Source organism: Limanda limanda, chromosome 15 (genome assembly GCF_963576545.1).
Source record: "Limanda limanda chromosome 15, fLimLim1.1, whole genome shotgun sequence".
Classification (NCBI taxonomy): Eukaryota; Metazoa; Chordata; class Actinopteri; order Pleuronectiformes; family Pleuronectidae; genus Limanda; species Limanda limanda.
In genome coordinates this window covers 6526535-6552582 of record NC_083650.1, presented here as the reverse complement: position 1 = coordinate 6552582, position 26048 = coordinate 6526535, and the positions used below count along the sequence as shown (strand labels likewise).

The following is a 26048-nucleotide window of genomic DNA, read 5'->3' as shown; positions in this document are numbered from 1 at the left end:
GCGTAGTAGTTTCTGTTGTTCTCAAGAGGTCTACTTCACCGTCTCCGTCCATCATTTATGTGGCAAGCATGTTCATGGGAGCCCCACATCTGTGGCCACTACGTAGTGGTTGGAATCTCTGTTTGGCTCGTACTCCTGTCTCTGAGGTCAGCCTGCAGAGCCCCTGGCCCAATAATCACACCAGTCGCATATCCAGCCCATATGAAGTCAATAAAATCAAATTTAAACCAGATCCTGATTGGTTTTATGTCCCCCTTGTGTGTGTGTGTGTGTGTGTGTGTGTGTGTGTGTGTGTGTGTGTGTGTGTGTGTGTGTGTGTGTGTGTGTGTGTGTGTGTGTGTGTGTGTGCACGAGCAACGGTTACGGAAACCGTAAGTTTATATGTGTTTAAAGTGGATAGAGATGGAAAGAGAGAAAATGAGAAAGTGAGCATGGTGAGTGTCAAAACAAAAGGTCAACCCTTTATTTCTTTTTCCAGGATACAGCACAAAATCAACATTCTTCAGTACTTAAAAAAGGAGTTTAGAAAACAACAATTATACAAATTAGATTTGCCCCAGTGAGTCTATAAATTGTTTTAAAAGGACTGACTCAGCAAAAAGTCAATATTAAAAAATACACAAGAAGAAGCAGAGAGAAACAATAAGCCGATAACCAACGTCTTATGTCTGTGGCCGAACAGTAGTAGCAGTGATGAAAGCATTGAAGACTAAAATTGAAAACACACGTGGAAAACAAAGTAACAGCACTGCTTTTAGAGCGTCTGTGCAGTCCTTCCTTTCAAGGCAAAACCAGAATTTTCCTGGATGTGTGGCGCCACTGGCTTTTAGCCACAGGGAGAGGGTGTGTCAGTGAAGCCCATCTCCATTATAAGGTCCACTGGTGATAAGTGAAACTTAGCTCCAGCTCCTGTGGTGGGATGTTTTTTTCTTAATGTATTTTTGGAGGGTCAAGGGTCGATCTCCATCGGAACAACGGTGAGGATGGCGTCCTCGTTTCCACGGCGCACGACTACTCTCAGGGTTCCTTCCTTCTTGATGGCGGCGCTGACATCGGTGGCTGTTGAGATCCTCTGGCTGTTGATGGAGATGATGACGTCGTGCTCTTTCAGGCCAGCGCTGGAGGAGGGAAGAGGAGGAGAGTTGTGTTGTGGGTAAGCAGAAAAAGATTTTCAAGCCATATATTCTCATCTGACATAAGAGTCCACCCCTTGACGTGGATCCACACCAAAATTCAATGAGTCTTTCCCTGACCAATACTTTATCCCTCCACCAAGGTTTGTGGAAATCCATGCAGTTGTTTTTGTGTTATCTTGCTATTACATAGTGTTACAATAATCACGTAAGGAAACAGTAGGTTAATAGTCAGCAGATGTAACAGCTCAAAAACAACACATGATGTGTTTCTAATGTTTTAAATAAACAAATAGAAGTTGTACATCTGTGATCTGTGAGCACAATCTTTGTCAGTATAACATCTGTTTACTTTCATGATGCAACGATAATGACGGAATGAGAGCAGAGTTCAGAGAACTTGAGCAAATGAAAACATGTTGAGCAGACGTAGAAAACACACTGAAGAAAACAACCTAGTAAACGTGGAATCATACACAGGCCGAGGCAGTAACCGGCCGCGATATCAAACGCCGACTCCCGACACAGCCGCTTAATCACATCCACATGTAAACACAGACCACCACACCTTCCCTTGTAACAACACAAGTGCAGCTCATTCCCCTCACTAGCCTCAGCTGCTCTCACACCTCCGATGCAGCAAATGGTAGGTTCCCTACTGCAGGGTCCGGATTCCCAAAGTTAATAGACTTTGGGAACAAGTTTAACAGCATGAAAGTGCAGGCTACAAAATAACGCAGGGTTTAAAAGGATCCGCAGAAATGTCATTATGCAAAGAAGCAGGGGGCGACTTGAGCGATGAGTAAACTCTGGGAGAGACCGCTCCGGGGAGGGCTGGGTGAGCAGGAAAGCCACAGAGCAGCGAGTAACCTCCCTGCGTGAGGCTGGGAAGGAAACAGCTGACCTCAGCATCTCCTGAGCCCGACTGCACTGGAGCTGTGGTGGTGGCTGATTGGAGTGGGCTGAAGTTGTGGGAGGAGGGGGATATTTTAGAAGGCCAGGAACTCCAGGCACGCCGGAGTGAGCTGAATTTATGGGCGAGGAAGACAGTTGTGTAGGTGGCTGCGTGTGAGTTTCGAGTGTGTGTGTGTCCATGTGCACGCTTTACAGTGGGTGGAGAGAAATGAATTAAAGGAAAGGAAATGAAATATACTGTCTATTTACATTATGAGAGGCCAGAGGGAGCTCTGTGGAGAGTGATGGGGCTCTTGCGTGGCGTTAATTGCCAAAGACAATACCCCGCGGCTCAGAAAGAGCCAGAAACAACTGGTATTTGCACTTCACCGAAAAAACACAAGTTTGCTGCTAAGCGCACACAATATCACATCTTACACTGCAGCCGGTGTCTTTGCGATGACCTCCATAACGTAGGCTCCAGAGGTGATGTCAGGGAAGTCGTGGTGTCGAGTCTTCAGCTCTTTGGCCAGTCTAGAGGTAGAAAAGAGGACATGGGTTGATACCTCTACATTTTTCATCTGGCAAAACAACATCCAACTTTACACCGCTTATCTTTGGGGTTATGCCTGCGTATCACAGGGCCAAGGTACAGAGACACTTAACACTTAAAGTTACATTTTCATTCACAGCTACGGACAATTTAGAGTCTGTCTTTGGACTGGGAGGAAACCAGAGTGCCTGGAGAAAACCCACTGCATGCAAATGTATAAATGCCAATTATACAGCAGTAAGTGTCACATAATCCAATGGGCATTTTAATTTATTTCATTTAATTAATTGATATAATCACACAAAATCTTTGTACAGAGTCATTATCTGGCATGTATAGGCCTGCACAATCTCCCCTTTCTATTGGGATAGGTATGTGACATCTCTGTCATTTAAGTTTTGGTATCTAAGCCACTCTGTTATTTAGTTTTTAAATTTATTTGTTAGTTGAATAGTATCATATGCAAAACTACGTCTGATGTTCTATTTGTGCAGCAGCAGCTCCACATATCTAAGGATTTGTTTATTTGCTTGCGTTTGTCAGAATAAACTGAGATCACCTCCGAAGACATTCATGTTCTGGCCTCTCCAGCAATAAATCACAAAGCAGACAACGCTAGACTCCAGCGGTTACACAGCCTACACACACAGACGTCTTCCTGCGATTCGAACTGGGAACCTGTCTTGCTGTGAGGCGGGCGTGCTAACCGCTGCACCACCGTGTCACCCTCCAGCAAAACAAACTAACAATCTGAATGTCACACTTTAATGTCGTCCACAGTAAAATAAAGGGAATCATTCACTGCATTTCTACAGATTTCAACTCACGATGGAGTGAGAGTCATCATCCTCACACCGATGTATTTCTTCTTAGCCGCTGCTCTCCCTGGAGACAGAAAACAACACAACACAAATACAATCATTCATCCTCTTGCCTCCACCACGCTGGCCTCTTGGTTTTATGAAGTCATTTACTGACCTCAGAACAATTTAAATCCCCCCAGTGTGTTTTGTTTTCTGTATATGACTGAAAGATATATTACTTTGGACCAGACTGTTGATCACTGATCGCCTCACTAATCTTAAACACGTCTCGCAGGGTCGTGTGCACATGTTCACATCTACATACTCCGTCTTGTTTATGTTTCATCATAAATTTGGAGAGTCTTGTTTGTTTAGTTATTTCATCACACTAAAAATTTAAGTGAGAAGTCATGTTGGCAGCCACATATAAAATACATGTGTGTGCCGGTGCTGCGGCCAAAACACACTGGGGTGTAGAGCAGAAATATAAAATAACACATACAGGCATATTCCTCATTGTAGTTTATTTGTAATCTCATAACACTGTGAGGTAATGCTGGGCACAGAATCATAAAACTGAAAAATTTACTCAAGAAAGCACAGAAAGATGCTGTGCTCGATAAAATGCTCCTTTACTGAATGAGCACAAGATCTTGGTCCAACTCTCGCAGCCAACTTTCAAAATCATAACAGCTTTAGAATCGATTAAATGAAAACACAGGGAGTTGTGTCGGTGACAGCTCGTACCTCGGGACTGTCTGTCGTAGGCCTCGTCCAGGAACTCCCGAATTTTGTCTGAGGGAATCGCAAAGGAAATGCCGGCCGTCACTTTCAACGTGTTGATCCCGATCACCTCGCCATCCTGAAACAGCAAACTCCCACTTAGCTTCTTGTAAAAACACAACTGTAAAATTAATATTCGGATTTTGTTTTTCACTTACCAAATTTAACAGAGGCCCTCCGGAGTTGCCGTACTGTCAAAAAGACACAGCACTTATTATTTATGTTCGTAGGAATGACTTGCACAATAGAAAAATCCTCTTCTTTTACTTACATTGATAATGGCGTCCGTCTGAATGTACTCCATGTCTGAATTGCGAAGGCCCAGCTCTCGTCCCCCTCGCTGGGTGGTGCTGACGATTCCTGTGGTGACGGTGTTCTGGAGGGAGAACGGGCTGCCGATGGCCACCACAAACTCCCCCGGCCTCAGGTCCGAGGAACGGCCCAGCGGCAGCACTGGCAGCTTGGTCTGCAGGAGGAGATACACAAGGGGACAGCGTTCATACAACTGGAGGCCAAAGCTATTGAGAAACAGAATGGAGTCATGGGCATGTGCTGAGTATGAACATGGAGACGAGTGAGTAGCTCGGCCTGGGCCACTGAAAGAGGCGGCTGTGGCAGAGATGGTGGAGCAGATCATCCAGGAACCAGAAGGTCAGTGGTTTGATTGTATGAGTGAATGTGACTTTAAGTGGTCATAAATGAAACACTTTTATTAAACAGATGAACAATAATAAAAGCTGATTGTCCAGTTTAAGGTTATATACTAAAATGTTCAGGTAAAAAAAATTGTATTCTGCATGTAAAAAACATGTGTTCTGATATAAATAATCTGTTTAATATAAAGTTCAGACTGAATTAAAGTGTCGACTGATTTGTAAAGAGTCAAACTCAGTGTTGCTTCAACTGGACTGACTATACAGATCTCTGAGACTCTACAGAGCTTTCAGGACACATGATCATGTGTTTCATGAGTGGACAGTGGTAAAATAATTTCAGCAAAACCTCAAGTGTTTTAAACACAACCCACTCAACGCTGCGTGGCAGTTCTCCCACATTAAAACAATTACTGCTTTCTCAGCGCAGGGAGAAGTGACATTGACGCCAAACATCTCAACTCACATGCTAAAAATAATCCAGATCAGAAGCTTATTTGTTGGACTCTTGCTGACAAATCACTTTAATCACATATGTGTGCCAACAAACACAGACGTCGGAGAACTGACGGATGCACAATGACGACCTTAAGCTCTGGTTAACCCGGCTTCAGTGAGCAGTGGAAACCAGGCTGCAGAGAATTGTCTCTCCAGACAGAGAAAGGATATATTTATCCATCCGCAGTGACAGTTTCCTTTTCTGAATGAAATCATCAGTGCCGGGCAGTGCCCACGCACAGCCCAGAGTGTGTGCACAGACCCAGAGCCCCCGACGGCATGGCCAGCACTATCCCAGAGAAAGAAAGGGATCTGAGCTCCCCCGGTGTATCCATTTTGTTTACTCAGGGATATAAATAGGCGTCGGTGGAGGCTGCAAGGTAATTTAGACAGAAACACAAGCTGGCAAACACCGACAAAAGGATCCCGGGAAATATGCAACATGCACACCCAGACGTATCGCAGGCAAATCACAAATCATATTATTCTCAGTCATAAAACACGACACTTCCATGCCTGTGCCTGCTTGCGTACATTTTTCTCTTTTTATGGATGTCTGCAGTAGAAAACATTAAAACCCTCACAACAGACGCCTGAATTAAAAATGTAGTTTATGCAAAATTAGAAAATCTTTTTGTGAGAAAACATTCAACGCACACGTTTGAATCATTTGTCGGTTTGTCGCGTGACAACGATCTTGACCCCTGAGGTGAAGTTATAATTAGAAGATGACAAAGATAGTGATAGCCAGTAACTGAGAAAGAGAACCTTTCAACCGTACATTCCACCTTATACCTTACACACACACACACACACACACACACACACACACACACACACACGCACACACACACACACACACACACACACACACACACATACACACTCTCACAAATTCACATCTACATGCATGGACGCACACACACCTACACACACACACCAAGATACACACACAACTAACACAGATGTCCGAGGCCGTGCTCCTGGTGCCTTAGGGCTTGTTTGTACAATGTACGGATGTTAAAAGCAAACACACACACACACACACACACACACACACACACACACACATATGCACACAGGCTGCAGAAGTGTGTAAATAAACCTGAGGAAAACATACATTTGGCAGGTGCAAACACACAAACAGGCACCTGACAGGGGAGAAGCAGTGTGTATAATCACCCCCGCTCTCCTCCCCCCTAAGAGTATAACCAGATGGAGAGAGGAAGCAAGAGGAACACACACACACACACACACACACACACACACACACACACACACACACACACACACACACACACACACACACACACACACACACACACACACACACAGAGAGAGCTGAGAGAGAGAGGACGTCAGGTGGATGTGAGTCACTGCCAAGACCTTCAGGACTCACACTGCTGGTCACCATGATTACCATAACAGTTAGTGATACCACCGCTGCCATGGTGACTGTTGCTATCAGCTGAAAACCTTGTATCTTCAAAATGTCACCTATGAGGACTTGTCTAACTTGTCTGCTGTAAGCGCAGTTTTTGCAGTTTATAGTTTATAGTCTCTGTCTTGCAAACACAAAACCACAACACATTCAGATAGATCATGCACAAGAGCAAAATTCATCAGTTTGCCGACAAGCAAGCTGAGCAAACACCGAAGATGCACGACGTTGTGAAAGACCTTTAGCTGACACATCGCTTACTGATCACGACTGCTCAGCATTCTGGACTCATGACTCGTGGAAAACCATCCCGCTGTGTAAGGTTCGACTCTGCTGACCACCCAAGTGACTCACACCCTGCTATTTTTGAAGCACTGGTCCTTCACCCAGTAGAACGACAGCCACACGTGGAGGAGGGCAAGGTGAAAAGAGGGGAACAACAAACACCACAAACCACAGGAAGGGAGTTTGAGAATGTGAGAGGAGTGAGTCAAACCCAGTTCTGTTTGATATTTCATCGATGCATGCAGCCCGCGCTGGACTCAAGCGGCTCCTGACCCAAATCTTTTATTTCTTTTTTCTTTTTTGGGGTTTAAGATCCAAAACAGTTACAATTGGGGGAGTATCTCGGAAAAATCCTTTATAGGCAGCTGAGGAGTTCTGATGTGGTCGACGAGAATAGCCTCTAGTTTCTGAAAATGAAAGCCTCTTGTTTTGCTGGGCTGGAGACCACGTCATCGCCTCACATTGTTTTGCTGGACTTCAGTATGATGCCATCGATTTCTCTCAAATTTTTCCTAAATCAAACCATGTTTTCCAAGTTCTTTAGAGTTCAGATATGAGATGGCGTCAGATTCAAGGAGGGGCGACTACACAATTCTGTTTGTCTTCACCAGAGAAGGAGCAGCAGGAGGCTCGTGGGGAGATAAGTTCCAGACATTTTCTTGTCCTCAGTCGTTTGTCCCTGAGCATAGTTTTGATTCAAAGTTAAGTTATCATGACAGCAGAGGGGCTGTAAAGTCACTTTATAAATCTGTTATTACCTCCATCAGGGAGGTTACATTTTCATTAGCGTTTATTTAGCAGGAATACGTAAAAACAACAGAACCGATTTCCATGAAAGTCTGTGGAGGTTGGAACATTTTTATTTGTTAATTTGTCAATTACTAAGAGAATAATTAATGAATTTGGACAAAAATCTTGTTGTTTATGGGACTGATATCTATAAGTTAGTGAAGATCAAAATAAAAAGCTGGATGTAGGGAATTTAAATGTGTTTTCATAAGGGTTCTAAGTGGCATTCAAGGTATTTCACACTACGCCTTGGTCAATTGGAGTTTCGCTTAAAAAACCATTACACTAACAACCATTTTATGACTAGACGACCAGGTGCAAACTTTAAACCTCAGTCAAACTGGGACAGGCTGTGGCCCTGCTGAGGTGTGTACTTATATGCACACAGACACACACACACACAAAGAGGGAGAAGGTTGCCTGGGCATGAACCCTCACAACCTCGTCTGTAAATTAAAACCCACACACCTGGCACTGCTCAGATATACAGCCTCACCACTTCAAAATACACAGATGAGAGACACAGAGGCTGCTTCGCTTTGGGTCGGTGTGCGTGACCCCAACTCTCTATACGCTCAACTTCACTCACTTAAGCTCCTTTCATATACATGTGACTTCAAAGCAAGGGAAACATGCTTCTATGTGTTCTACCTTGCAATATTCATACATACACTACTTTATAGGGTTTTACTGTAGACGTCCGCCTCAGGGGTGTACTAATGCAGATAAAATGGGGGCAGGTCTCAGCGCGCTCATGTATAATATGAAGTCAGGGGATCAGAAGAGCCGGCTGAGGGGTTGGAGACAGCGGACAGTAGGTGTGGTTGTTTGTGTGTCAGTCTGGATGCTTGTATGGTGTGTGACTCATGTGTATGAATGCCTGTTTGTGCAGGTCTAGTTGGACTGAAAACCGTCAGATTTGTAGGGTGAATATTGTTTATTTGATTTTAACAAAAACAAGTTAGTTGGTTGATTTTCTGGTATTAGCGAGAGATTTCTGAGATAATTACCGTTTGGTACCAGAACTGGTACAGAATCAATTAAAATGTGAACGGTACCCAACTCTTTACTCAGTAGAGTGCATGCCGCCACCAAAATTCCTGGGTATGATGCAGACCTTCAACATAATGTAATGGGTTTTGAAAACAGGGGTGAAAACATAACCTCCTTGGTGAGGGTAAATATCACAGAAGTACAGTAGGTGCGAATCTGAGCCGCAGACAAGACATGAAGCTCAGTTTTTTGCTTCACCGAGCCGTTCCCTGCACTGTAGGTAACATCAACATGTTCAAATCACACTGGCTGAGCCATTTCCTTGCTGACACCAGTACGGAAACCACTATGGTTTCCATATGTTGTTGGGAAGGTTTCTGAGTCTGTGTAAGAGCGAACATATGTCTGTGAGCTCCGTGCGTATGTGCACTTTTCTCGGAGGACTCGAGGGCGTCTCAGCTCTGGCCAGACACCACAAAACTTTGAACTGCTCCCATCACAGTGATGAGTGGAGATGAGGTCTTATGTGTTCATTTGCTTCAGGAAAACTGCCCAAAACATATGAACAACACCTCTCTTTTATCTATAGTCTTGGGTCATTTTTATTGACGCTGAGCTGAAACATTTCACTGTGAGTAACCTCTTTACAGTTGACCTCATATTTGGCGCTGTGTGTGTTTGGATACGGTCCAACCTTGAACTTGAACATAGACACTGCGCACGCAGAGATGATAATGGCAAGAGTAAAACCAATGAGGGCCACAGTATTTCCTATAGGTTTTATATGTCTGCTGTGGTTATATTGTGGTCTAGACTATTATTTAGGAGACTGGGAGAGCTCACTGGAATCTGCAGCAGGAACTCTGAGGTTCCCTGGATCCCAGTTTAAGAACTAAAGGGTAATAGCACCTTTTGTGTTGCACTTTCATAAAGCCTGCACCCGGATTGTAGAGTATGACACTTGCAATAAATGAGTTAGTGAGATAATAAAAGCAGCAACTAGCTCAAAGGGCAACACCTTCACCTAGAAACAGTGTTAAGTTTACTCTGGATAAACAGGAGGACAAACTGTGGAGACAATTCATCACCGTGAAATCTTCGTGAAACATTTTTGACTTTCTTAGTTACTCTCTGGATTTCAGAGAAGGATTATAAAACCTCCATTAATCCATTATCTATACAACTTACCATTTTTTAAGTCATTTACTTTACTTTTACATCATTGACGGGTGAGACAAAGCTGTTTTGGGTTGGGATGCTGCCTGTCCAGCAGGCTTGAAAAACTATTACACAGCCAAGAAGTAGGCCAAGACAAAATGCATCAAGACCCAGTGTGTGTGCATATGTGTGTGCAGACGTGCGCTGTTTGTGTATGTGATTTCTTTGGCTCTTCTCCCCCCTAACTGCCTCCTTGAGCATGGGAACCATTATGGATGCAGGGATAAAAAAAAGAAAAAGAGAGGATGGGTGCGGAGGAGAGGAAGATGTGATTCATTTCCCCTCGGTGTGTCTCTGAAGGACAACGAGCAGCGTCTTTCCACTTGCAATGAGCCTGTCCTCCATGTTCCTGCAGGGAGGACAGGCTCAGACACACACACACACACAAACACACACACACACACACACACACTAATTTGTCTGTCAGTCCTGTTCATCCATCTCTCTCTTCCTGGGGAAACATTTACTTAATGTTGCTGATGAACAGATAAACAAAACTACAGACGACTTCATGGAGGCACATTCCTCTCTTTCCTCTGCGCACATAAACACAGACACACACACACACACACAGACACACACACACACACACACACACACACACACACACACACACACACACACACACACACACATCCATACTGTATTCCAATAATAGCTCCGTCCAAACCAACCCTAGGCAAATATCCCAGAGAGAATGATTTGAGAGTCTTAATACAGGTGACGAGTTGCAGCACACAAACAAACAGAGTTGTTGTTTTTCCAGGGACCATGTGGGCAACATGAGGCCGGATTTCTCTGCCCCTCGTAAAGCTGAGTTTAGCACGAGGGTTCAGTTAATAGCTCGTTTTATGGGAGTCGACTTCCAAATGTTTCGGCTTCTTTTGTCTTTTTGGAGGCAACTTATCTTTTCACTGCCTGGGATGTTGAACATTCGATGAAAATATCAACTGAATCTTTAATAAAAAACAGTCCTCTTGATTTTTGAGTTGTTCCTTCTAACGATGGTAGATTTAGCTACTGGAATTTGTAGTATTTTTTAAAAGCAACGTAGAAGCAAACTAAGCTGTGTTCAGTTGTGCACTGAACTCTAGATAATCTGCAGAAATTACTTTTTAAAAAAAGGCAGATATATATACACACAGTATATTATATATCCCAAAAGCTCTTATTCCTACTATTCACCCACACAAACTGTGTCTATGCTTGCTGAACTATGACAGGATAATCATCGTTTAGAGGAGTGGCTCAGCAAATGTTCGGCTACACCACGAAACAATTCTCTTGTTTCTGTGTATAGCTGAAAAAAATCATCCAGACCTGTGACTTCACCAAGTGATAAAATGATCAGGGATATCATGGAAACTTTAATTCACAGTACTTTTGAGTGTTTTGGCATTTTTCCAAGACTGTATAGCCTGTGGAAGTGAACCATCAGTCAAATGTCTTTCAACAAGTCAGAGGGTGTCAGAGTCAGAGCGAGTCGATCCAGGTAAAAGTGAAACGCATTCCAGATCAGGGAAAGTGTTTCCAGCTTGGCCTGAATGAGAGAATTGTGTTAAAGGACTTTTAAAGCCTAAGAACAACAACTTCTATCTTTATTGGGCTGTTGCCACATCACACAGTGCACTCATTAGCCTATTAGCTCACACAGTACTACAGACATATGGACCCATTTTCCAGGCCTTGACCACATCTCTCCCTCTCTCTCTCTCTCTCTCTCTCCGTCCCTCTTGCTTTCTCTCTTCCTCTCTGACTCTCTGCACAGGAACAAGTGAGTGCAGCAATCCCCCCCCCCCCTTCTCCTTTCCCCTCTGAAGTTCCAGCTGCTGTATAGACAGACTAATGTATTCCCCAGAGCTGAGGGGCAGACCACAGCCCAGGGAGCAGACTGGGCCTCGCTACCAATAAAATCATTTCACAGAGACAAGAGAAAAAGAGAGAGGAGCGAGGCGTCATTCTCAGGAGAAGTTAACTTCCATACTCATAAACTGGTGCAATTGTTAATTGAATATCTGTGGCTGATTATGTATTAACCACAGTCGGCTACAGTATGCTCAGGGAGGGAGATGGAAATGAGAGAGGGAATAAGGGACGGAAGATTTAAGAGCAGTGTTCAGTACCAATCAGAATATGAATCCATTAACTCACATATGGCAAATCTGGTACAAAACAGCGTAATGCTTGTGGTTGTGTTACATTTTCTCCACATTCAAAGTTTACTTTAAATGTCGAAAATCTTTATTCCAAATTTCAAAAATGTGCGCCTTTTGACTTCCTCTGCACTTGCTGCTAAGGTTTACGGCTGAAGAGATACCATCACTGTTTTTAGGTCTATCTAAATCCAACTTTCGCCTGCCCATATGAGCAATTAAATATTTTTTTTGTGTAGCTGATGGTGAACAACATACACAGTCCTACAGTTTTCTATAAAAACACTTTCAAACATGGCTTTAACGTTCTGAATTGAACAAAACTTCTCATTAGTATCAAGTCGTCCTTTTGATTCCCAGAGAGTGTCTTTGTGGAGCTGCAGTGGAGAGACAATGAGCAAACTAGAGAATTTGGTCCTGAAAAGACCATAATTTAAGGAGATTACCACAGGATTTGAAAAGCACAAACTGCTCAGATTAGCCATGTATATTTACACAGAAAGAAAAATAGGGAATTTCGTCCCCCATTGCTCCGCCCCCACAGACAGAGACTGAGTCTCTCTCTCTCTCTCTCTCTCTCTAAGTGACTAATAGGTGTTTCAATGAATACATGGGTGAGCAAGACTTAAGATACTGAAATTAAAGACCCTGTACGAACAAGAAGGAGATGGATGACTATATTTACACTTTTCAATGTAATGATAAAAGACATTTTCACTCGTCCCCCTACCTTCTCATTAGAACCCACTCATCCTCTCATTCCGACTTTTATCAACTCTCACTAGCTCTGAAGTGCATACACACACCTACACACACACACGCACACACACACACACACCTACACACACACCCACACACAAACACACACACACACACACACACACACACACACACACACACACACAAAGTGACCACAGATCACCTGAGGAATCAACCTGATTCAACTTCACACAGCGACTGAGCCTCTTTATCAAAACAAGTACAGACACGGCGTTGAATTTGTTTTTCACCTCATATACAGCTCTCTCTCATTTGATTCAACCAGACGGTGTCATGCAGAGGAATGCAACAACTACACTCTAAGTGAAAAGCTGGGAAACATTTCTGTAACGTACACGCGAACATTTCTGCAACAACATGAAGAATCCGTCATTCCAGGAATCTGACTGTACACAGCCCAGGCCGAGCGTGTGATGTAAACAACCACAAGAGAGAATGAGGACCAGCCTGTCATCAACAGACGGAGCGAGGATGAGCAAAAACAAAGCATCTGTCACTGCTCTTTTCTGCGCTCTCCTCTCACACTGTCGGCCCGAACAAAACCTCTGTGTGTCGGCCTTCTTTCAGAACCCGACGTCTTTGTGAAACACCTCCAGTTGCTGTCATGAGCATCTATTGAGCTGCGTCATCCAGCCATGAGAGTGAGCTCCATAATGCATCCCGCTCGCTCCCCATCAATCGGCCCTGGCTTTGTGCCACGCATTCCTCCTTCACTGTGATTAACATGTAACGTCGTGGATCCCACTCGTACAGTAGAAACACACAGGGACAGACAGGGACAGACAGGGACAAGAGAAAATGTGTAGAAAACATCCTCCTCAACAGAAAAATGTTTACCTCTGTGCTTTTAAATATCATTTCTGGCTTTAACCAGGTGATGTGTTTCCAGCGCTCTGTAATAAGCCAGTGTCTCCTCACGCTGCTCGGGAGAAGAAGAGTGTGATGTGTGTTGGTTGTTTTTGCGGCCTGTTGTGTTTGAACACCAACAGGATCAGGACTGACAGCCAGACAGCTGCTTCTTAAAGACCTGTTGGGCTGCACCTGCATTCTCACTTTACTTCACTCACGCTCGGAATAATCTCTGAGATTTAGAAAACGTTTTCATGCCAGACTTCAATCTCACGGCTTTCAAACTTCCCAACCGTTAAACAGGAGAATTACTGAACCGTGTGTAAATGTTTTGATCTCACACCACCAGCTGATGGAAAACGTTGCCAGGAGAACATTTGGCTGTTTTCTCTTTCCAAGTGCACTTGCAAAAGTTAATTTGTGAAACAAATGTTTGTCCAGTTCTATTAATCTCATCATGGAGTCCGACTACTTTTCTTTTATCACACGAATCAAACAATTTTTCTGCACAAAACACAAACTCTTTTAGATGTTTTTGGTCCAGACGACATTTTGGCTGTTCTTTATTAACAGCTATCTGCCAATTCATTCATTCACCCAATTGAAAATAAATAGAAACCATTATGTGTTGGTCAGTGTTGATATTAAGTTGGTGGCCACAAACAAATCAATGTATGGTCACTGAGAAGTGTAAAAATAAGTTTGTTTCATTGGGAAACTGGGGCAGGTCGGAGGTCATGAGTTCAGTGGGCTCCTCCCTTCACATGTGCCCCAGAAAAGAAGGTGTAGTAAATACCAGGTCTGAACGGGGTCAAAGAATTGAAAGCCGAGCTGGAAGCCAACAGATGGAGAACAGAAAGTGAAGTGCAAAAGTGAAGGAGGAAATGTATGATTAAACCTAATGACAGTGTCACATTATTTATTTTCTTGCCTTTTCATCAAACTAAGTTCAGCTAATCAACTCCTCGCTCTCGCTCCAAATTTTACGTATATGGACATAACACTGTTCATTCAGCAAGAAAGTGAATACTCCACTAAATGACCTGATTCGAGAGGGAGGGGCCAATGAGCAGAAAACATGTCGGTGTTTAAAACATTTTTCCCAGCACTCTCTTTATCACTCTAGCTCTGTGACTGACCGGTGCATCGATCTTGATGAGGGCGATGTCCGATTTCTCGTCCACGTCTTTGATTTTCGCGTCGTAGAAGGCGCCGCTCTTCAGCTCCACTTTCACCCGGTGTTTGTTGGCCACCACGTGGGCATTGGTCACAATCTGGCCATCTTCTGCCACAATGAAGCCAGAACCGCTGGCCACTGCCACCTCTCGCTTGGAATAGGTCATCCTATGGAGTGAAGGAGACAATGGTTGGAGGGAGGAGGAAGGGGATAGAGCATTAGTGTTGACTCCTTCAACAGGAGTCTTTTAGGAAAACAAAGAAAGACATCAAAACCTTTGGATGCTGCACCAGTGGTGTGGGACTGAAGTTGAAAGCGTTAGAGGCGTAAATATATAAACAGTTCAGGCAGGAAAAATATTGAAAGGTGAGCTGGAGAGATTAAAAGAAACATTTCAGCCTTAATATACAGAAAAACCTTGATGTAAATGCTGCTTTCAAGTCAACCCCAAGAGCAACAGAGGAGGAGGGAAGAAAGGAGCAGGTAAGAGACAGATCTGAGGGAGAGGAAGATGGAGGATCAGACACTGAAAGCACTTTACAGACGGAACAGAGACTGCACGAAGACGAAGAGTTAGACACAAAGGAGAGGCAGAGATGACAGAAACAGCCAAAAGAAAAGATGTGGGGAAAAAAGGCTGAAGCTGGGAGAGAGGTGCGCTGCTGCCTGCAGTGACCTGGGTGAATCCACAGGTGGGCAGTAAATGTAAGTGTGTTACAGTCTGGCCCCTATACACACATACACACACACACACACAGATGCACACACACACAGATGCACAGCTCTTACTTGCGGTAGAGTTCAATGTGAACTACAGACGGAGCAATTCTCTCCACCACGTCGGCGATAAAGTTGTATTTGTGTCTTGGGCTTTCTGGATTGTCCTGACCTTGAAACGCAACACACACACACACACACAGGATGTTTGATGAGAAACAAAAAATAGAAAACACACTGCATGATGTAAGAGCTGTGTGAGAATAGAAAACCTTTATCATAACACAGAGCCGGAAAAGAACAGACGACGGTTCATCTGCGGTCGAGACTGTCTAGGTCGGGTCTGACACATGCTTACATACTCATTTACAAACACGAAGCCCTGGAAATAAAGAAGTGAAAATAAATACTTAACCTTCACCCTTACCCAGTGGTCCCTAAGTACAACAACTACTCACACACACATATACTGAGAGTGAAGAGTGCCAAATGCACTGAATCACCCACCACACCATCTACCCAGCATTGGGCCTGTCAGGAAACGTTGACTGATTTACCTGCTAATTAAGTCCTAGCCAGAGACAGTTTAACCAAAGCTATGAATCCAGACTCCCCAGAGCTTTCCCTCTGAGCTTTTCATCCCTCCATTCGTAAGCCCTCATTTTGCCACGTCCCTCCAACTACTCTGTCTCACAAGGAACAGTTTCAGTCATTACATTCTCCTGCAGGGGAGAATGTGCCAAAGTCAAAGGCGAAGCATAATCCCTGGGATATCAGTGATTACAGTGAAGGGTTAAGGGAAGAGAAAGAGACTTTCCGCTTGAGGTGCAGTTAAGCTAACACCAACATGGAGTCCGGGCTGAGGACCGTGACGGGTTCCATTACAATAATATAGAATGAAAACATCTGTCAAACCACAAGAGGGAGAGTCTGGTGTTATATGATCAACGGATAACAATCAACTGTCAAATCTATCTATCCATCTATCCATCTATCCATCTATCCATCTATCCATCTATCCATCTATCCATCTATCCATCTATCCATCTATCCATCTATCCATCTATCCATCTATCCATCTATCTATCTATCCATCTATCAAGCTTACTAGTTTGCTAGCTATCTAAGGCTGTACTTGGCCAAATGCTCACATACTGTAGTTTACAATCTGCACCAATTAGTTTAACATATTGACTTGGTGGCATTAAGCTAATTAACACTTAATATAAAGTACATGATAGGAATCCTATTTGGGCATAAACCAAGGAATGTAAAGTCCTAAAATACAGCCCTGCAATACGATGCCGACTTGTCCACAAACAACCATTATATATGCTATTGTACTGTATATGGTATGTATATATATATATACTCACATTCTATATGGACAATCCAACTTGGTCTCAAATTAACTTAACCCCAAAGTGCATGTCTCTGGACTGTGGGAGGAAATCCCAGAAAGGCCCAGGCAAAGTTAGGATTCGAGTCGGAAACCTTTTTGCACTGTGATGCAACAATACTAACCACTGTTCCACTGTGCCGCCATTGGAAGCATGAACGTCCGTTTAAAATGTCATAGCAATCGATTTAATAGTTATTGAGGTTTCTTTTAGTCAGGGCAGAAATGGTGGCCTGGAAGAAATACATTGCCAGCCCTGGAGACGTTTTTTTAGAAAATTAAACCACTTTTCCCCAAATGTCCACATAGAAATTCCATGAAATTTAAAAGCTACTAATCAAATATTGGATTTTATAAATGTCAAACAAGGATTTTATCACAGTAAGAAAGACAACTAATGGAAATGTGATGCTATAGCTTCACAGCCGTTGGTTTGATGTCCGCTCTAAGAGGATTCGAGTTGGAGCGAGAAGGTCCAGTGTCCAGAATCTGTTTCCGGAGCCTTCACACTGTCTCTCAGTCTCTTCAGCTTCACGACTGCTGCCTCACACAGTGGAATTTACAACCCGACACACACGAGCGAGGAAATGTGATGCTGGAAGTCCCATAAGCTCGGTGGTGACGATTTGACAGAAATTTGAAATAATAAATCAAAAGCTGCTCAAAGCTCGGGAACATGAGACGGCCAGACGTATAATTTTGCAGCTGAACTGAGATTAGAAAGGCTCTACCGTCGTAGAATGGTGTTGACTTACGATTCAAACTGAAAAGCAGCTGTCTTTTCATACGCCAATAAATTACTAATTCATCTTTAACTTTAACTCCTGAGATTCAGAGTCGTGTGGAGGGGAATACGGATGTAAAGCTTCCTGATCAGAGTCTAATCCACGTGAGCAGCTACTGAGCTGCTGCCAGGTACACTTGAAGGACGACTGCAGGTTCAGGTGAAGTTTCTCTGTTCATCTATTTCACATCATTTGATACATGATTTTTAAAAATCCATCTTACTGACATATATACATATAATCTATATAATAATATATATTTAAAGGAGGCCCTGTCATCGCAGAGAGGAAAATGATTCAATACTATAATACTCTGAGGAAGATGGTGACATTGCTGCTCTGCGGTAAATTAAACGCTCAGACCTGATGAAATTAAAATTCAACACAGATGGAAGCAATGTTGACTGATGGTCGGGAGCGGAGTGAGTAAGTGACTCCTACTTAAAGATTGCATTCGTGTGAACAATCAGTTGACAAAAACATTATTCCTGGAGTCAAATAAAAAATCCAATGAGAGGAAAACCATGAAGCTGCTTCTTCTTTCTGACTGTTTCACACACACATGCTCAAAGCCCCCCCGCCTTCATCGCCCCATCTACCCATTACCCTCCCCTCCCCACACATTGACCTTCACCACAAGAATCCCCGCACAAGATCTCAGCCTCCATTCTTCCCCAGTTTTCCCATCCATAGTACCTGCTGTTTTATTGGCGGCTGCAGGAGGAAGCAGCTTTTTCTTCTTCTTGACACTGGAGACACTCGATGTGAATACAGTAAGGTCAAACTGGGTCAAACGGAAGCACCAGAGCCAAGAGACACGGAAACTGAGCCACTGAAGTACTGTCACAGTAATGTGTGCCTGCTTGAATTCGGCTAAATAAGCATCTTCAGTGACTCATCAGATGTGAACGTTAGGGCACTAAAGTGTAAGATTATGACACATTTGGTTTAGAAGAGGATCTGTTTGTCTGCAGTGAAGAAGTTCTTCTTTCTGTTGTTACCCTTGTAAAGGAGGTTATGTTTTCACCCCTGTCCGTTGATTTCTTTGTTGGTTGGTTGGTTTGTGGGTTGGTTAGTTGGTTTTTCAGCAGGGTTATGCAAGAACTATAAGACGAATCTCCACGAAACTTGGTGTTAGGGGACTTATATTTATAAGTGTGTTTTGAACCCACATTTCAACTCTGTGATTTGGACTCTAGCTAACCTATCTTTTCCATTTCTAAAATACACAGACGCACAGTGGAGACCAGGCTTCAGGATGAATTCAAAACACAATCATTTCGATGTTTGCAGAGATTTATCAGGGTCCAACTTTAACGACAGCAGAGAGAGCAGAGAGGAGGTACGGACAGAAGGAAATAACATCAGGTTTGTTTGTCTCGTCAGTGTGATCGGAGAAAGGAAAGAGGACAAACGAATAAAACATTTCCTTTCTGAAGGCATAAGAAAGATGGAATCACGGGGAAGACATGAAAGAGGCTGCTGCGAAGGTGGTCGAGCAGAGAGTGAAATAAGCGAGAGAATCGCAGACCTGCGGAACAGGAAGGAGAATAGACGAGGAAAACAGACAGACGTGTAGAAACAGGAGCAGGAGATTGACAGAACGACATAAAGCACAAAGATGATATTTTAATATCACGAGCGGTTTAGACAAGTTGCAGAAGAATGTGCACGTTCATCACAATGTCTGAGTCACAGAGGGGATTCTGCCCCATCAGCTCGCCAGAAGCTATAGATGCAAAGTTCAGTGTTGTGTTAGGTTTTCAGTTTGAATGAAGTCTGAACAGATGGTTAGTGAATCAGCAACTTTAGTCGCACACATTCCTCGTAATAGGTTCTTGTTATGCAGCCAATGAATGAAGTTCTGAGTAAAAAATATCATCCGACATCCTGCAGATCGGGTCCATCAGATACCATTTTTCAGTATAACCCTCCAATTCTCCACCGTCACTAACAATAATTGCTTGAAAAGGCCCAAAAAGTTTTTAAAAAATAGGTCACAGCTATATTTGACACAATTTTCTATGCCACAGTGAACAGCTTGAATAATCACCATTTTTAATGACCAGACACGAGATGACATCACGCACAGTGTACTTGCATGTGTTTTCTTAACTTGGGGCCTGGTTGCAGGGCAAGTTGAAGGTGCTCGGAGAGAGAGGGTCGAGTTTCTTTTCAACTTCAGAGCCAACGGCCTTAATCACATCTGATGCTCGGCTAACTTGACGAAAAGGAGAGACCCTGGATGCCACTGCGGATATCACGATTCCCCAAAGCATCCGGCGGTTCTCAGGTACCAAATGAAAAGTGACCTGTTTTACTGCAGCGATGGAAAGTTTCCCTGAGTGCCCGGGAAAATCAATAGCGCTCACCGCAGACTTGTCTCCGGTTCAGACATGGTTAGCTGTCTAGGAATGACTTCACCGTATAAGTTGCTTACACTACTGACAAACAAATGTGGCCGTTCTGTCAGCACCACCACCGCGCCCACACCGTTTTTTTGATCTTCATAAACCTTTCCCCAAAAATGTGGGTTGCTAATTTTGTGTTTTTTCCTCCGGTGTCCTTTGCCTGTTTTAAGCCATCAGAGGAGGGACTGTGGCTTTGAGTCAGCGCCACACATTCCTTCATGTTACTGTAAAGCGTGATTTACAAGTGACAACAGAAAGACAGGGAAGAAGAGAGACACTCAGGGAGAAACAGAGAGAGGACAGAGTTTGGAGGGAAAGGGGGGGGGGGGTAGTTCAATGCTCTGCTGGATCAAGAGTTTGAAGTCAACTTCTCCTCACAGCTCTCCTGCAGAACTTCATAATCTTCCTTCCAGTCGTTTTCAGGTTCTCAAGCTTAGCGCTGAGGAAGAATATTTCTTTCTCCTTCACTTTCATCATCGTCATCACATCTTCGAGCTCCGACTCTGGCTCTCGTTTTCTCCACAGACTCCATCGTGTTGACCAGGTCGTCTCTGGCCTGACACACCTGGGAGGTAGCAGAGTCCATCTGCCCCACCACCTTCTTTCTTTAATTTTCCCAGCTGAGTTCCTTGTTGGCGATTTCATTCTCCAGAGCATGCAGCTGATCCTCTTCATGGGGCTTGTGATCCAGTGTGAAGACATTTTAACAAGTTCACAAGGGTCTACGGACGGTCATTGGTGGCAGTTTTAAGAGAGTTAAAAAAAAACATCTGCACTTATGCCGCCCTACATTGCTCATACAATATATATAATATATAATCACTTGAAACAATAATAAACCATAGATAATTATTTCTCCATACAAATTCAAACACACACACACACACACTGAGAAAACTGAGGACAGATAAAATTACTTTACTACCTGTTTCCTCACACGTGTGCAAGCGTGTGCATCTGATAGTTTTTAAGCTAAATCACACACACACACACACACACACACACACACACACACACACACACAAAGGTTTCCGCAGCTGTCCTTATTAGACTCTGCACTAACTTCCATTCATTCTGGACAGCCTGACCAACACCTTATCGTTAACCTTAACCCTGACCAGTTCATCCCTAACCTTAACCTAACCACAACACACATCTGACCTCAAACATTAATCATGATCTCAGAAAGGACGTTTTGCCTGATTAGAACCGAGCTTTGGTCCCTGTGAGGTCTACTGGTCCTGACATGGTCAGCATTTATGCTGGAAAAGATATAAATACACACACACAGCACTAATGATGATTAATGGCTCATTCATTGAACTGTGCAGAACCACACTCTCACTGTGCAGCGGAGGTGAAGAACGATGTCTGCTTATGATGGAGCTCCACTGATTAGGATGAAATGCTTTTCACATGACACTGATACGGTACAGCTCCACATTGAAATGCTCACATTTCCCGATTATTACAAATGCATCACTCCAGTTCTGTATCGTAAAAACCAACACAACCTGTCCAAAGTTTAAGAACTCCCCAATTTTTCCTGTTATTATTGAGATTTCAGCCGTTTCAGTCTGGAGAATAACCTTAAGTGGTGCAAAGGCAAGTGCTAAACTACACTAAGCAAGGTTAAAAAAGACAGGCCCTGCCTCATGGGACAACATACTACAGGAAGTATTGCATTTTGTTCTCAGAATGATGAGAAGTTACCAAAGGATGACAGACTGAGAAGTTCTTATGTCTTATTAAGTCAGAGAAGTCAATGTCAGGGGCTGGAGGGAAAATAAGAGGAAGGTGTCGTCATCTGGGAAACATGGAGGATAATGCCTTAACAAAACTCTGTGGAAATCCATTTAATCACCCACAACTTTGGGAGAAAGTAACAGAGTACGGAGGTGCCACATGATGGAAGTGAAGCACAGCGGAGTGAAAACTCTCTAAAGATGCCTGAAATCAACCAAAAATGAAGAAAAACAAGATATCTCACAATGTTCCACTGAGTTTTGTGGTGATCTCTACAGTAGGAAAACCTAACCTCCTTGGCGGAGGTAACCGTGGAGCTGGTTTGGGATGAACTGGGAAGAAGAGGGGAACATTTGTGGGATCAAGAGTAAAATACATACTTGATTTCAATGGTAGAGAGAACGGAGTGAGTTCTTCTGTTGGATGAGTTAAGGTTTAAATTAAATTTAGTTCAACAAGAAGATTCAGTGATTACAATTATTTGTTCATTGTCTTTAATTTCAGAAACACTGACACATTGAAGAGTCGGGTCCAAAAGTCTGAGATCACTTTCTCTCAGACTTCTGGAAAAACTGAGGTGTTCTCAAACTTTATGATTCATTGTTATCGGACTTTGAAAATTCTTTTGTGTCCAGCTAATGTTCAGCAGACTGGCCTGGCACCGTGATTACAGCCATGTGACTGCTGCTATAATGCATGCCAGAGATTATCCAGAGGCTCAAATCAAGCTTATACATCATGACTTCATTATTCAGGAAAGGCTACTCTGATCAAAGTCTAATTGTAATGCAGGAACAAGAGGGACATGCATTGAATGGTGGCTCTTGTTATCCCAGACACACGGGGACTGTGTGCCACTGAATGCAGCTTCTACTCATAATAGCATCTGTGTCAAGTTCAATCCCCAGTGTTCCAGTGCAGGATTTAAGGGCTGATGTTCGAGAGCAAGTGGAGGAGAATGAAGGTGAAATGAGCAGAAACAGCAAACAGGCTAATTTGGATATTTGAACCAGAAGATGCAGAGGCTGGAACAAAGATTTAAGTTGCAGGAGAACAGACAAAATGTGTCACACATAACAAACCACGACTGTTCATACTACAGGAGAAAGTAAGTCCCGATACAATGTGATATACACGATGTGCAGCAGCTCAGTAAACCTTTCAAACTTATATAAAAGTCACACAGGTGAACAGTAATAAGGAAAACTTGGCTTCAATTCATGAAAAACATAAAAAGACTCTAAGATCTTCATTGCAGACAAACCAGGTAGGATGAACGCAAAGTTTTCTAACTTCACTCTGCACTAAAAATCTCTGCACACAAAAAAATGAAAAGCGAAAGTACATCTTAGAACTGTTTGAGGGGAACTCATTAACGAGGAGGAATAATTCTATAGCATGAAGAGCACAAAGGTCAAGTCTAGAACAGGCACTCAACTAGTCAATATGAAACAGACTTAATATAGATGGATGGTTGGATAGATGGATGGTTGATAGATGGATGGTTGATAGATAGATGGATCGATGGATCGATGGATCGATGGATCGATGGATCGATGGATCGATGGATCGATGGATCGATGGATCGATGGATCGATGGATAGATAGATAGATGGATGTCTCACACATAACAACCCACGACTGTTCATACTATATGAGGAAGTAATACACGATACGATGGGATACGCACGAGTGCAGCAGCTCAGTAAACCTTTCAAACTTATATAAAAGTCACACACGGGAAGAGTAATAAGGAAAACTTGGCTTCAATTTATGAAAAAAATAAAATGACTATAAAATCTTAGTTGCAGATAAACCAGGTAGGATGAACGCAAAGTATTCTAACTTCACTCTGCACTAAACATCTCTGCACACAAACATTTAAAAAGTGAAAGAACATTGTACAACTCATTAATGAGAGGAATAATTATATAGCAGGAAAAGCACAACAGTCAAGTTTAGAACAGGCTCTCAGCTCGTAAATATAAATCTGACTAAATATGGATAGATAGATAGATGGATGGTTGATAGATGGATGGTTGATAGATGGATGGTTGATAGATGGATGGTTGATAGATGGATAGATGGATAGAGGGATAGAGGGATAGATGGATAGATGGATAGATGGATAGATAGATAGATGTATAGATGTATAGATAGATGGATAGATGGATAGATGGATAGATGGATAGATGGATAGATGGATAGATGGATAGATAGATAGATAGATAGTGTGGGTCTCTTATTGACCCTTGACCAAAGCCACAGGACCGTTACCTTTCCCGCAGGCCCCCCTCTGGATGAACAGAACCGGCGGCTGCTGCAGCTTCTCCGCCCGGCGGCTCACCCTCTTCAGCTCGCAGATGTTCCGGTAGGACACCCCGTCGCTGCCGCACACCGGGTCGGCAGCTTTGCACGCACACGTCCCGCTCTTGCTTCTCCTCCTCACCGTGGCGGAGTAGACCACCCCGCCGGGCACGGAGCACTCCAGCCCCTCCGCGCACACCGGGTCCCCGAGCTTCCCGGTGCCGCCGCACGCCTCGCCCTCTCCGGACGCGCACACCGAGCAGCAGTGGCAGGCGTCCAGGGTCTGTCCCACCGGGCAGTCCGCGGGGACCCGGGGACACAGGGACTTGTCGCAGCGAGCGGGACATCCGACCACATAGCGGCTGGAGGACTGCGCGTCGGCGGCCGGCGCGGACGCGAAGGCTGCGATTACGCACAGCGACAGTGACCAAAACATGTTTGTAAAGAAAAGTTTCAAAGAGTTAAATAAAAAAAGTGAGAAAGAGTTGAGAGAGTCCGCTGTGTGCTGCAGTGTCACGGGACCAGGGAGCTCAGTAGTGCGCGTCTCTTCGGCTGGAGCAACATTTAACTCTCGCTCTGCGCAGCCAATTTCGCGCTGCACGTTTTTTTTTCTTCACTGGCACCGCATCATAGAGGCGAGGAGAATCACAACAAGCCCTGTGATTGGTGGGTTTTCTGTAACCTGGTAGATGGAGGAGCTGCTCGGAACTTTGCTGATGTGACCCCAGGGGAAAACCACAGGGTCAGAGGTCAGAGGTCAAGGCCACAACCTCTGGAGCTCAATGTCAAACACAGGAAAGATCAGAGACATTTCGGTCAAACCAGTCTGTTGATCTATCTCTATATCTATCTATTTATATATTAAACTCATTTAACTTTTCTTTTCAATCTACTTAGCTTTATTTTAATGAATTGTGCCTTTTTTATCCATGTCTCTTGTTTTTAAAAGTCCTTTCATCCTTGGGACATTATGGAATCATCCTTACTTTTTCCTTTACCTCTTTTATTCCGTTGTTTTTAATCTCCTTTGGTTTGCTAAATCGTTTTTGAGTTGTGCTTTTTGATTTTACATTGAAACATATATATTAATTTGTTCTTTGCATTGCTTTCAATGTTCCTGAATGTAAAATAAATAAATAAAACTCCCTTTATGCGCCACAGCCCTTTTTTTTTTTTTTTACTATTCTCTAGTGAATCACTGCTGGCATCCACACAAGCCTTTATGACTAATTAGGAAAAATCAGCGATGGGAACAGGTTGGCTGGATGTGGGATTGGTGGAGTTAATGTGGTGCTTTCACGTTGCCTCTATAAACAGCCAAATTGTTCTAATTGGAAAATTGCATAAGAGCATCATTTATCCATTAATTATGATTTAATTCCAACTCGCCGGGTTCTGAGTCCCCAGCGTCCAGGGAAATAAACAACATCTAATGGTGACATCTAAATAATAATTATCCTCGAATGCAAAGGTGCATAATTCACAGGTTTTTTTGTAATGATTAGTGCCTCAGTGACTAAATGGAAATACCACAGAATAATGTGTTAATTCCAGTATTAATGGTTTACATTACCCGCTAACAGCAAGTCTCTGTTAGGTTCGGATGTCTGTGCTGAGCTGTGAAAGAGTCCAGTAAACGCTGAGGGCAATGAATCAGTGTCATAAAATGCCTCGGCACAAT

At 43.4% G+C, this 26048-nt stretch overlaps 1 protein-coding gene across 1 annotated transcript; it reads right to left on the bottom strand.

Moving 5' to 3' along the window:
- Nucleotides 1-949: 949 nt before the first annotated feature.
- On the bottom strand, nt 950-24803 carry LOC133020817 (serine protease HTRA1A-like). Its single transcript, XM_061087533.1, has 9 exons — nt 24338-24803; nt 15792-15891; nt 14965-15169; nt 4438-4632; nt 4325-4357; nt 4131-4245; nt 3408-3465; nt 2466-2561; nt 950-1118 (listed from the first exon to the last, which is right to left on the bottom strand). The coding sequence occupies exons 1-9, from the start codon at nt 24801-24803 to the stop codon at nt 950-952; spliced, it is 1437 nt and encodes a 478-aa protein (XP_060943516.1).
- Nucleotides 24804-26048: the final 1245 nt, after the last annotated feature.

What these genes read in the sequence shown, in the direction of transcription:
- LOC133020817 (XM_061087533.1), bottom strand. Translation starts at nt 24,803, where the DNA reads ATGTTTTGGTCACTGTCGCTGTGCGTAATCGCAGCCTTCGCGTCCGCG. An exon ending in GAGGGGGGCCTGCGGGAAAG is followed by an intron (nt 15,892 to 24,337) that starts GTAACGGTCCTG and finishes TTGCGTTTCAAG; the next exon opens with GTCAGGACAATCCAGAAAGC. An exon ending in GAGGGCCTCTGTTAAATTTG is followed by an intron (nt 4,246 to 4,324) that starts GTAAGTGAAAAA and finishes TTGCTGTTTCAG; the next exon opens with GATGGCGAGGTGATCGGGAT.